At 43.7% G+C, this 12,638-nt stretch overlaps 1 protein-coding gene across 1 annotated transcript; it reads right to left on the bottom strand.

Moving 5' to 3' along the window:
* Positions 1-2,108: 2,108 nt before the first annotated feature.
* On the bottom strand, positions 2,109-12,023 carry usp1 (ubiquitin specific peptidase 1). The gene is made up of 9 exons (XM_080003431.1): positions 11,919-12,023; positions 10,859-11,023; positions 9,798-9,942; positions 7,850-7,951; positions 6,882-7,057; positions 5,996-6,717; positions 4,548-4,706; positions 4,045-4,246; positions 2,109-2,869 (listed from the first exon to the last, which is right to left on the bottom strand). Coding segments are annotated over exons 1-9 (2,400 nt in total). The 5' UTR covers positions 11,921-12,023; the 3' UTR covers positions 2,109-2,142.
* Between the last annotated feature and the right edge of the window lie 615 nt (positions 12,024-12,638).

Genomic DNA, 12,638 nt, shown 5'->3' with positions numbered 1-12,638 from the left:
CCAAGTCGGTCAGTGTTTCCGATTGCGAGCCAAACTAACGGCCTAAAACTGTTCCAGCGCGGTACGTCATTCCAGTGTCTTAATTTGTTTACAGATCACCTGTTACACGATCAGCGGGACAAGTGGATCTTAAAGCGATACCTTGGCATTTTAAATTCTACTTTTTGTCCCCCCCCCCCTCCCCTTTCTCCCCCCACTCGAGGTGACAAGCTCCCACATTTTGTCTTTGATGGACCGAAACCGGTGTAAAGTGAAGGATTAGCCCATTAAAAACCATTTTGTTTTAGGAAAATGTGATGGATATTACAAGACACCGACATTATCTCCTGGTCCAGCTGGCAAATAACGCACATTTTTGTGAAAGGTACTTAGCTTTACCGTATTTTGTATCCCGCCTTTTGAAATGTAAATCCAAAATAAGGTAAAGTGTACAAAAGTATGTGTTAACCATATTCTAGCTCTCATCGGGGGGGTAACGTGAGAGCCGCCGGGTCAATGGGTGGAAACTGGATTTGACAGCTCTGCGATCCTTCAGGCTCCTCAAAACGGCTCGCTAGTATCGTGACCTTTTCCCATTGGAGCCAAAAGAAGCCCCAGCATGCTAGGTTTCCATGAGGCATGCTATGCTAACACTCTCTTTGTGGTTGATTCAAGTGCCAAGACGGAACCTTTACCCCGTCCCCAAAAAAAACCTTAAACGAGAAGGGTACTTATTTAAAAAGTCAAGGTATCTGTCAAACTGTGTATGAAGTGTCAAATCTGTACTCAATTTCATGTGTGCACTTTTTATTACGGTGTAGCAATGCATTTTACAACTTGAAAAGTTTACTATTTAATCCAAAATGGGGTACAAAAACAAACACACCGCAAACAGGCAAAAAAGGTACCATTATTTATCACGAAGTTTTATCATCTTTAGTTTAAGCTACATTGATTTAAAGTTTGAGGGGCTTGTGTTGAACATTCTCAAATAATTTTGTCATTTGTTTATTTTAAATATTTTACTAAATAAATATTTTAATTGATCAAACTGTGTCCTTTTTGATAATTGTAGCGCCACATTTTATAAATGCTGCAGGCCCACGTTGGATCCTAAGCTGTGGTGGTAACAGGGGAGAAGCGTAATAAAAACAGTGGAATAGATTGGCGTGAATTCTATCTGCACAAAAGGAAAACAGATCAGCTGATCAGGGGGCAACAACACAAGGTGTCTGCAGGTGAACTTCCCGTCAAGGTAAAAACTTTATTGCTCACGGTCCTAATGGGTCGACATGTAATCGTTTCTTTAGCTGCAACCAGATACAGTTCTAGTATCAATACAATATATATTTCATATTTTATCATGGCTGGTGTTGATTGGCATTGTTTATTCACCACTTTGAAGTAGATAATCAGGTTTGTAATGACAGGCATATCAACGTTCAACTATCTGTTCTCAAGCCAGAAATAACCTTAAAATGCCCGGAATCCTCGCCAGGAAAACAAGATGAATGAATCCTTCCATTAAGTTCCTGGAAAAGATCAAACCGGTTTGTGCGACTCCATGTTTGATGTGAACCTGTCGTGTCGCTGAGGTCACTAGTTTTATCTTTGCTCAGCGTTGCCTTTTGAAATATGAACTGATCCTTAATGACAGCTGATGTTGAGATCTAGCCCTCCACCTAATAGGATGGACGCTGTCGTCTTCCAGACAACAAGCCTAACAGCCTTTTAACCTTCCTGAAGTGTAAGTGCCAAAGTGCTTTACTACCGAAGGAGGAAAAAATAAAAAATAAAAAAAAATCGAAAAATTTGGGCGACATGAAGCTTTCATACAGAGCACCGGCAAAAAGTAAACACCAAAACATTTCAAACGACAGAGCAATACTTACTCCCATACGCACGGAAAAGAAAATAAACAGTAAGTGAAAGGAGTTTGTGTTTGGTTTCAAGTGGAGTAGTGGATTATAAACCTGTTTCCTGAAGTACGTGTTGGCTCGTCATAGATCACCGCTCCAGCAGAATTTGTTTTGAAACCAGTCTGGAACCCGAGTCCCAATATGGCCGCCAGGAGTCAGCTTGGCCCCGTGTCCACAACAAGGATTCACTTAGTTCAGCTTAGAAAGAGCCAAGAAGAAAGGCAAACCTCAGTCCTCCACCCGGTCAGCAGGGAGCCGTGTGGGGCGGCGTCCTCCTGTAGAACAGCAGGTAGGGGGTGGAGGTGGAGCAGCTCTCGGGGGAGCAGGCTCGCAGGAAGTCGTCCTCCTCCAGCAGACGCACCTCCGAGTCGTCGAACAGCATCCACTTGCCCTCGTAGCGCAGCAGGTCGCTCAGCGCCCGCGCCTCCGCGCCCCCGCCCTGCGCTCCCGCCTCCTCCCCGCAAGGCTCCTTCTTGGGCCCCGGGGCCCCAGCGCTCTGCCTGCGCCGGGTGCCCTCCGCGGCCCCCCCGGCACCCAGCTCGTAGCTGGCCACGCTCCTCTGGCCCCCCAGGAGTCCCACGCCGCCCTCAGACGCCTTCTTTGCGCCCGCCTTGCCACTGTCTCTGCTTGGCCCCCGGCCCCCCAAGCTGAACGACACCTCCCCGTCGTCGTAGCGCAGCGCCCCCTCCCCCTCCCCCCGCTGCTCCTCCTCCTCCTCCTCCTCCTCCTCGTCCCCATCCTCCCCCCTCCTGCCCCGTGGCCGCAGCCGGACGTCCTCCAGCTCCGACATGCGGACGTAGGTGGTGTAATGGCCGCTGCTGATGGTGACACCGCTGTGCATGACCACCGCGAACAGCTGGTAGCGGCGGCCCTGGGGGGGCGCGGGCTGCGTGCTCCACTCCTCCAGGGAGAGCGTCAGGGGGGTCTGCAGGGGGGTGTTGACCTTGGAGAGGCCGGCGTACGGATCCAGTCTGAGAGAGAGAGAGAAGGGGATAGAGTTCAGTTCAAGCCTCAAAAGACCTTTTTAACCCTACAATGCATATGATGGGTCAACAAAGACCCAGCTTAAAATTTGCTTTCTTTCTTTCTTTCTTTCTTTCTTTCTTTCTTTCTGGAGTTATGAGACATGATGAAAGATGAAAACATTCATCCGGGTCATTGTTGACCCATCATATGCTTGCTATGGTTAATGCTGGTTGAAAATAACATTGTAACTTTTTCCACTTAAATTCACAATGAAACGAGCCTCTCCGCTCCATGGCATGAATACATACACGAATGTTCTTTTTCTGTTGCTATTTTTTTGTTGTTGTTCCCCAGCATTTGACCACATTCAAATGAAAACATGAATTTATGGTTGGATATTTCCTCGAAATATTAAAGTGCAACAAATCAATTAGAAATATTTAAGACTACAGACAACATCCCAGTCATGCTGACCGATAAATCGTATTTTCATCGATTGCGATATAAACATGCGTGATAAACACATTGCAAAAGATGAAAAAGAAAGATTGTTTTATTTATATATATTTTTTCATTTCAAGAGATGTTTCTGTTGAGTTTAAAAGAAAATATTTTAAAGGGAACAGGGGAAATTTTACTTGAATTTCTTATAGATTTCTTATTTAAATGTTGTGTTTAATTGGTTGGGCATGCAATTTGTTCAACAAAGGTTCAAAATACATTTTTCATTTATTCAGTGGGTAGCAGTTATTTAATGTTATGTTATGTTAGGGGTCTATGTTAGCAGTGTACCTATTAAACAGAAAGACAGGCGCTGTATAGCTAATATGCACACTTCAATATTTGTTTATTTATTGCAATTCACATCGTCATTGCAATATTGATCAATGTTATCACACATAGTAGAATTTCCTCGTATCGTGCAGGCCTACCACACAGGGTCAATTTTTTCCACTTAACTAATGTTGGATAATAACCTATTTAATACTGACATGTAACCAACATGAGACCGTATCAGATTGGGTCTTTTCTCTTTTGCATCTGAAGTTAGTCCCCAGGCACCGCTACGTCGCAGCCCACCGCTCCTAGACATGCAAAATGCTAGGATTGTTCAAATGCAGATCAAATTTTCTCCAGAGGGATTAATAACATGTACAAAATACAAAAACACTGGACTTACTCCAGTCCATTGGCAGAGAAGCACTTGAGGTGGATGGTGATGACCTCTGGGGTTTTGTCGAACAGCAGGCTCCTCTCGGCCTCGGTGTAATGTCTGCAGGTCTCGCAGAAGTACTTGTCCTCCCCGACAATGCGCTCCACTGAGGCAAACTGGGAGATGGCCCACTTCAGAGTCTTCTGGTCGGATTTGGGGTCTGGGGACACTGGGAACAACCAGGATGTACGGTTTAAAATGCAATTTTATTTTTGATGATTGATTTATCTGCAGGTATCAAAATCATCATTATCAACATTTAAGACTGCCTCTCAAGTATAGCACTTTGTATGCAACATGTCATCCAGGGTGTGTGTGTGTGTGTGTGTGTGTGTGTGTGTGTGTGTGTGTGTGTGTGTGTGTGTGTGTGTGTGTGTGTGTGTGTGTGTGTGTGTGTGTGTGTGTGTGTGTGTGTGTGTGTGTGTGTGTGAGAGAGAGAGTGTTATTGGGGACTATGTTGGAGGCCTCACCCTCTGAGAAGTCGTCAGGGCTGCTGGGCTGGTCCTCCTGCACTGGGACGCTGATGTCCTGGAAGTCCTCCCTACGCTCCGTGTAGCTCTCGCACTCCAGGCAGCGGGTCCTGAGGACCAGGCGTCCCTGGAACAGCCTCTCCATCAGGTCCAGGCCCTCTGAGGGACAAGAGACACGTCATATACCGTTTTACACCAAAATTAGCAGATATACTGGGATACATCCATGCGTGCGAAACCATCAGGAAGGAGCAGCAGTCAGAGAGCACTGCACCAGCACTGCCTGGTGTACGGTGGCTCCAGGGAGGAAATAATCATCAAAAATAAAATCTGTTTGTCTACACTGTGTTCAGCACCACAACTGCACGGAGCGCAGACGGATTTTCAAAATTCTTTCTTCACTGTTTTTTTTTTGGGCTAGGCCCATAGACTACACCAACGTTTATACAACAGTTTTGTAACAATCAAAGCAATCACCTGTTATTATTGAAATAATTAAATGAGTTAATGTCTGAAAATGAAACCATTTTGCCAAATTAACTTCACGTGCATTTGGGAGTGTTGGCCAAAATAAATAAATTAATCAATCATGAAGAATTAGGTATTCAGCTATAAAACGCTAAAGAACCACATGCTTTTACCCACACGTGATGGCAGTCTGACAGAGCGGGATGATGACAAAGTGGCGTCTGAAATGAAACCTCATTTTGCTACGCGGCTCATACAGTATGTACGATGTGCGTGAATTATGGGGCAGGAGACAGATGCGTGTACAAAAAGAAAATCTCTATGATAGGCCCCCCTTGGAATTCTTTCTGAAGAATTTCGAAAAAGCGAAACTCTAACGTTAAAAAAAATAAAATACCTTTTTTAATTTTACTTTTTACTGTAGACGGAAAACCCCCCAACAGCCGGTCAATTAGTCGACAAATTTTAACATCCCTAATCTATACCATTGAAAACAGCCTGCTGCTGGATGGGACCATGGAGTCTACAGCGTGTGTGGCGTTTTATGAAACCCTTACATTGTACAGCCTCGATGGGAGCTCTTTGACTAAATTATTAACGATTATTGCGTCTTCATCTCCCCTTGCCTACGGGAGCCAGCCGCCTGCTTGTCATATAGCTCAAGCTCATCAGCCTCAACCAAGTTTCAAAACTTGGATCATCTTAGCGATCCAGCGCATAAAAACCAGTGCCATTTTTGGCATTGGTTGGTCATAATGTCGTAGTTCATTACTTGTAAGTTCCTGTATAATATTTACTGCCTCAATTAGCTTTAGTCACATATCCAAAGCGAAGTTCAACTGCACCCAAAAAAAACACAGCTGAAAAAAGGAAAAAGCCCTGACGTGTAAGAGGGTTTCAGTGTAAAATAAATAAATAAGTTAGTTTTAAATGCAGCTAAACTACTATGAAAAGCTTCCCTAGCATCAACAATCTCCTACCTTTACTCTTTAGTATCTTCTCGTCCTCGTGGCTGAGAGGAGCACGCTCTGCGTCGTTATTCCCGGTCGATGTCGAATCGTGCTCAGGTCCGCTCTCCGGGTCGGTCTTGGTTTGGGTCCTGGCTGCCGTCATGGCACTTATCTTCCCCATGCTGCGAAACTTGGAGAAGATGCTGGGCTGCTTCCCAGAAGGCCGCAGCCAGCCCAACTTGGCCCTCTTCTTCCTCTTCCCCTCCGTCACCTTAGAGCTGCTCTCTGCCGCACCTCCCATGCCTTCGCCCCCTCCTTGTTCCTCTCCATTCTGCTTCTTCAGCTCTTCCTCCGCCACCACTGCATCCCCGTCATCTTCATCCTCTTGAGGGGTGATGTCGCTGGAGGACTTCCTTTTGGAGCGGGTGTTGGGTCTCTTTTCATCTTTATCACACTTCTTGGCCTTGGCGGACTTGGGCTTCTTCTTGGCGTTTCCTGCCTCAGTGTCGCTCTTCCTCTTCCCGCTGGTCTGGGCATCCTCCTCCGTCAGAGCGTGGGCTTCCTCCCCGGAGCCACCAGACACCAGGCAGTGAGTGCTCTCCGGTTTGACCTCTGTCCCTTCCGCGGCCTCGCCCTCTGACTGCTGCTCCTTCCTGATGGTTTCGCACGCATCCTGGATGTATCCCAGTATGCACTGCAACACCTCCTGGGCGTCATGTTGGAGGTGGCCTTCGTACATAGGGTTCAGTTGCCTGGAACGCACAGAAATTGTATAAAACAAAATGTTTACCACAACAATAAAGTAAAAGAAAAACACCTTAAATGCTGATGTTGCATAAAACCCAGATACAAAGAAATAAGCATCACCATACTATTGCACATGTGACTACAGTGTTTAATGGTATTAAATCATGACCTGAGTGTGTGGAGTATTCTGCGGGGCGGCGTGGCCAGCTCTCCTTCACTGTAAGTGTCAGGGTTCAGCAGGAAACTCGACTGGAGCTGCTCCACCGACGTGATGAAGCTGTTGAAGCTCCCCAGCAGCTCCATATGAGCAGGCGCAGACTCCTCCGAGCCCTCGGCCTCTGCCTCCTGGAAGTAGGTAGATGACGTTCAGTCAATAAACTGCGACAGTGCTCATATTAACTACGACTCCATGTTGAACCTCAAATTTGTTGAAGGGGCCCCAGCAGTAACATCATTTGCGACAAGGGCTGTGACGATAACCGCATTACGTAAAGTCATGCTTTAGCGCTCATTACCGCAAATAACTCTCTCTCTCTCGTAACAGGATGATATAAAATATAAACAATAACCATTGCTAGGTTTATCATCGACTGTCTGAGGGACAGTTCATTAAACATTTATTTATTATTATTTACATATTAATGATTTCTAGGGCTGTGCACGACTCAGAAATTTGTCAGTTGAATCAGATTCAGCTGTCGAATGCGAATATGAACGGGGCACAGCTCTCCGGGATTGGGGCACACGGAGAGCTGTGTTCGCGTCCGTTTCCAGACGCGGACAACCCACACATATAAAGATACATTTATGATTCCCCATATATATATATATATATATATATATATATATATATATATATATATATATATATATATATATATATATATATATAATAAATCATTTTAATTATGAAAATAATTTATAAAATGTTATCCTTGTATATTTTTGTAAGCTATCTGTTTTATGCTGTTATTGTAATGCACACTGGCTGACAAAACACTAAAATAAAAAATAAGAGAAAAACTGCCGCCCTGCACATTTTCATTTTTATTAGGAATAATAAAATTCAGATTCGAAACCCAAATTCCTGCACCTCATGCTGGACCCCTAATAATAGCATGGTAGTGTGGCACAGACCTCATCTCTTTTCGCCGTCTCTTCCTTTGGTTTGTCCTTCTTCTTGGATAGACTGTACAGCTTTTTGATACCATCTCTGAGTCCTGGACAGTAATACAGCACCTGCAGCAACATTCACAATTATTGTGTGGAAACAACAGCAAACCGGAACCGGTGCCATAGTGGCACCAGGTTTCAGTAGCCAACCATATAAACATCCCGTGCGTGATCATGTCTTGATTCAGAGGGGAATCAAAACATGATCATACAGACAGGAAGGGCTATTCATACAGGTCCGTTGTCAATGTATTTTTGTGAGAGAGAGAGAGCGAGAGAGAGAGAGAGCGAGAGAGAGACTTGCGTCGTTAGTGTCACGCTGTGGCTCCCATGCACGGCCTTGCCGACAAACACGGTCACTTTAAGGGCAAGACCCTCAATGGTGAGGAGGGGGGAGGGAGAGAGAGAGCAAGAGAGTGAGAGAGAGAGAGCGCGGGGCAATCAATGAATTGCACGCAGCTCTACAGTGAAATAATATTTAATCCATGGGGCGGTTAATGTTCATATTATGGCAGCCCGCCACAATTAAATCAATGCATGGGAAATACTGTGGCTATATGGTGTGACACATTCAGTAATAAACAACTACAACAACATCTACAATGTTGGAATTCTTCATTCTAAAAACAAACAGTACATATGAAGCTACCACTGAAATGTTCCTGTAAATTGTTTCTGTGATAAAACATCAACAACACAACTGCTTGATAAACCTCTTTTTAAACATTACATTAACCAGGCTATGCGTTATTATATGAAAAGCCACTTAATATTGGTAGGAACTAGTGGTCGGCCGATTCGTCGGGCCGATATTTGGCATTTTGAGATAATCGGTTAAATTTGAGATGTCTGCGCTCACGAGGCCGATAAACAAAATATGTCTGCAGGCTAGTGTAAAATATAGATTTTTCTGTACATATCGATTCTGAATATTTGAAACTGTTTCAATATTTATTTTGCACACTATCGATATAGCGGTATCAGCTGCTTCCTCGCTCTCTTCTCTTCCCGCAAGGAGTCACACACACCGCTGCGGCACCCACATAGCCCCACCCCCTCTCACTCACAGCTCTGTCTTCTCGTCACTCGTCTTATTCGCTCCTGTTTGTTATGGTGTTAGCTCATTAAAGGTGGCAAGTGCAGAACCTCGGTGACCGGTTTTGAATGAAAACAGCAGGCAGCACATAAACCTAACTCAGAGAATAGGAGTGGAGTTAACGGTTGTCTCCTCCAGACAGCGATGTGCCATGCGTGCGTTCTCTCGCCGGTTTTCCTGTTTTTATTTTAGATCAATTTATTTTTGTGTGTCTCCTAACTTGTATGAAACAAAATTGTTAAACACAACTGAACAACAAAAACCGTCTGGCCCCACTGTCTCGTGCTGCATCACGAAGGTCTCCTCGTTGCTATGGGACTTAATTTAGTAAAACTAGATGTTCTTGTGTAACTAACTTAACTTCAAAATAATAAGTCCTGCACTTCTGTAACAGCAAGACTCCATTTCCCGACTAGACTTTAATATGATGCTGTTTATTATTATGTCGTCTATAATTATATATTATTTATTTTTCATTCATACATTTTTTTTTTTTTTAAACAGTTTAGGTTTATTACCTGTGGACATTTATTTAGCTGACATTTATTTTTTTATAAGTGCACTGCAGAGATAATGCAGACAATAACATCAGTGTTAAATAAATGTTAATTTAAGTTCAGCAATTCTGTGTCTCATTTGTTATTATCATTAAATTGTTGTATTTTATTAGATGAAAATAAAACCACGACATGACATCGGCATTTTATATTGGACATCCTGCTCGCAAAATTTCAGCATCAGCCAATTAAAAAAAAACATCAGTCGACCACAAGAAGCAAAAGATAAACACAGACACCCCCCCCCCCCCCTCCCTACCTGAAGAATGCTGTTCAGATAGCATGTGTTTCCAAGGTTGTTCAGACCAACAAATGGCACCAGGGTCTCTTTCTTTGCACATGGCAGCAGAGCACCAGGCGAGGTGGGACACGGAGAAGGCCCTGGCACCACTTGGTCACAATTGCTGCGTAATAATCAAATAAAGATTGTCAAAATGTTTCTATTCTTCCCAATATAAATTTAAAGGACATCGCACAAGCTTGCTTTAGTCATGCATGTCTATTTTTTTTAACCTGTTTGTTATTTGGAACAACTTCTTGCATTACTTCTAGTCTCTTGCGGATGTAGCCAAAAGAGCGGATTTGTGAATATAAAGCACCAAACCAACAAAACCGTGAAAAATCTGATAAAATGAACCATTTTGTTCAGTGTAACTTATGAAGACTGACTATACTGCAAGCCTCCTCTTTTAGAAAATGAGATTTAACATACTTTCAAGCATAAACAAGTTCCCCTTTGGACTGCATTTAAAAACATAGGGAAAAGCTGCAGCAAAGTGCTAAGTTCCTCAAGAGTAAAACTTTCAAGGAGGCTGTGCTGTGAACAGTTATAAATAATGGGAACCAACATTTTATAAGGCCTGGCTTTAAAAATTGCGACACAAATACGACACAAGCTAGAACTTTTCCAGCCACTGAGCCCTAGTGTGCTGTGAGAGCTCGCCAGGAGTGATGTGAACATTTTTGAAACTCAACTTTAAAAAAAAAAAAAAAAGAATAAAATGTAGGAATTAGCTCTTGTGTTGCAAGATTGCATGGATGTACCAATTTGTCAGTTCCAGTCAGAATAGCAGCACTGTGCTCATGCTCAAGTTTCAACCTGAAAGTTTGGGTTGGGGTTTAATGGCGGCAAGCACATACATGTTTGTGACTTTTTAAAATGTTTTTATTAACCGAATAGTGGCGTGCCGTGAGATTGTTTCACTGTTAAAAGTGTCCTGTGGCAGAAAAAGGTTGAGAAACACTGAGCTAGAAACCAGGACTTTTTTTTTTGCAGATTTATAGAAAGTAAACAGACTACACATAGAAAGAAGTAACCACCTTGCAGAGGGCTCCTCAGCAGTTTGGGGTTTGTCTATGGGATGTTCCGAGAAATCCAATGCCCGTTTGGTTTCTTTCTTCTGGAAGAACTTGAGGGACAGTTTACTCTTCTTCACAGGGCTCCCGGGGGCCGCCACGGCGTGTTCTCCCTGCAGACCTGGCATCCTGGGCAATGTGGGTGGAAGAGAGAGTGAAACAAACAGATGTTAAGTTGCATGGTTCACACTTCTTGCACGTGTTTCCAGTGTAAAATGTCATTAAGTCATGAAGAAAACCAGGTTTTAGGTGGGCGCGACCGTGAATTCTGACATCATTACGCAACACGTTATCTACGTCACTTCCCGGTGTCATGGTCGTGCCAAAAGGTGGTTGTCCGCCAAAAAGGGATTGCAGCGTCTACCTTGTAACCAAAATGTTACTTATGCCTCAAGATGACTTGGTTTCATTCATGAGGGTTATATTTAAATTATTATAGCCCACACAGTCCTTTTTACCTGTTGAAATGCCTTTAAATGGCCAAAACCAGTCACATAATTTTCCACTTGCCGGAAAGCGATTGCAGGATCTACTTTGTGACTGAAAGGTTGTTTCTGCCGCAACATGACTTGATTTCACTCTTGGTTAAATTTGACAGATTATATCCCGCCCAGCACTTTTCACCAGTTGAAATACATTTGAAGGGCCAATACGACTCACAAAATGCAGGTTTGCACTTGTCAAAAAGTGATGGCAGCTCCCACCTTGTGACTGAAAGGTTGTTTGTGCCTCAAAATGACTTCATTTCACGAGGGTTATATTTGACAGATTATAGACCACCCACCTGGCGATCGGTTTTTGGCGGAAGATCACATTTTGGCACGACACCGTTCCTGTGTGTATTGTTCCTCCAGACACGTATGGATTAAAAAGTCACTCGACATCAGCGAAATTGGCCTTTATTGCCCCTCTCGCTCAATTAAATAGTATAAAGTATAACGTGGCGAGACGCAGCTAACGCAGCTAACCGTGGAAACTGGGTCAAAACCTTGAAGTGGGAGGAGGGAGAAAAAGGACAACATACATTTCTCCAACACTTCCTTGCGGTGAAGAAAAACGCAGTCAAAGCCTCCTCCGCGTTATCGTCCGCTTCCCTCACTCACCTCAGTAGTTCATATCAAACGGAAAGTGGAAGTTATTTACGGCGAAAAATGCCCCCAAAAAATAAAAATGTCCAAATAGGAGCCGAGTGTTTTACAAACACGTCGGCGCGGGCAGAAGTTGGCGGTTTTTTCCCACCGCAAGACCCGCCGCTGCACTGCCGGCACAGGGCCGAGGAAATGTTTCAATATGACACAATATAAGGAAGGAAAACATGTTCTTATTTTATTTTAACTATTTTACACCTTTTTTTAAATATACAATTAATAACCAATAAACATTTTAGCAAATAAAAACATGTATACCAAATCAGGCTTTTTGTGGGACACCAATTTGAAGTGGGACGAGTGGTGCGTTTGAAGGCGCCATCTTTGTAAGGTATGACCAACGGTAGGTTGAGTACGCCATCATTGTAAGGAAATTTCCTCCAGTTTCCCGTTGTACCAACCTTGTCATTGAAATAAGCGTGTGTGTAAAAAGCGTATGTGTGTGTGCTCGGGGCGCGCAGTGAATGTTTCATTTTGTGAACCAAACGCTGTTATCATCGCAAATGCGCGTATTTAAAAAAAAAAAAAAAAATGGTGGAACGCCTCAAATTGATGTAATTCCAACGTTCGGCCGATAGGGGGAAACATTGAACACG

This window comes from Zeus faber, assembly GCF_960531495.2.
Source record: "Zeus faber genome assembly, chromosome: 1".
Classification (NCBI taxonomy): domain Eukaryota; kingdom Metazoa; phylum Chordata; class Actinopteri; order Zeiformes; family Zeidae; genus Zeus; species Zeus faber.
Note: the sequence above shows the minus strand (reverse complement) of the source record. Positions and strands in the feature narration are given on the sequence as shown.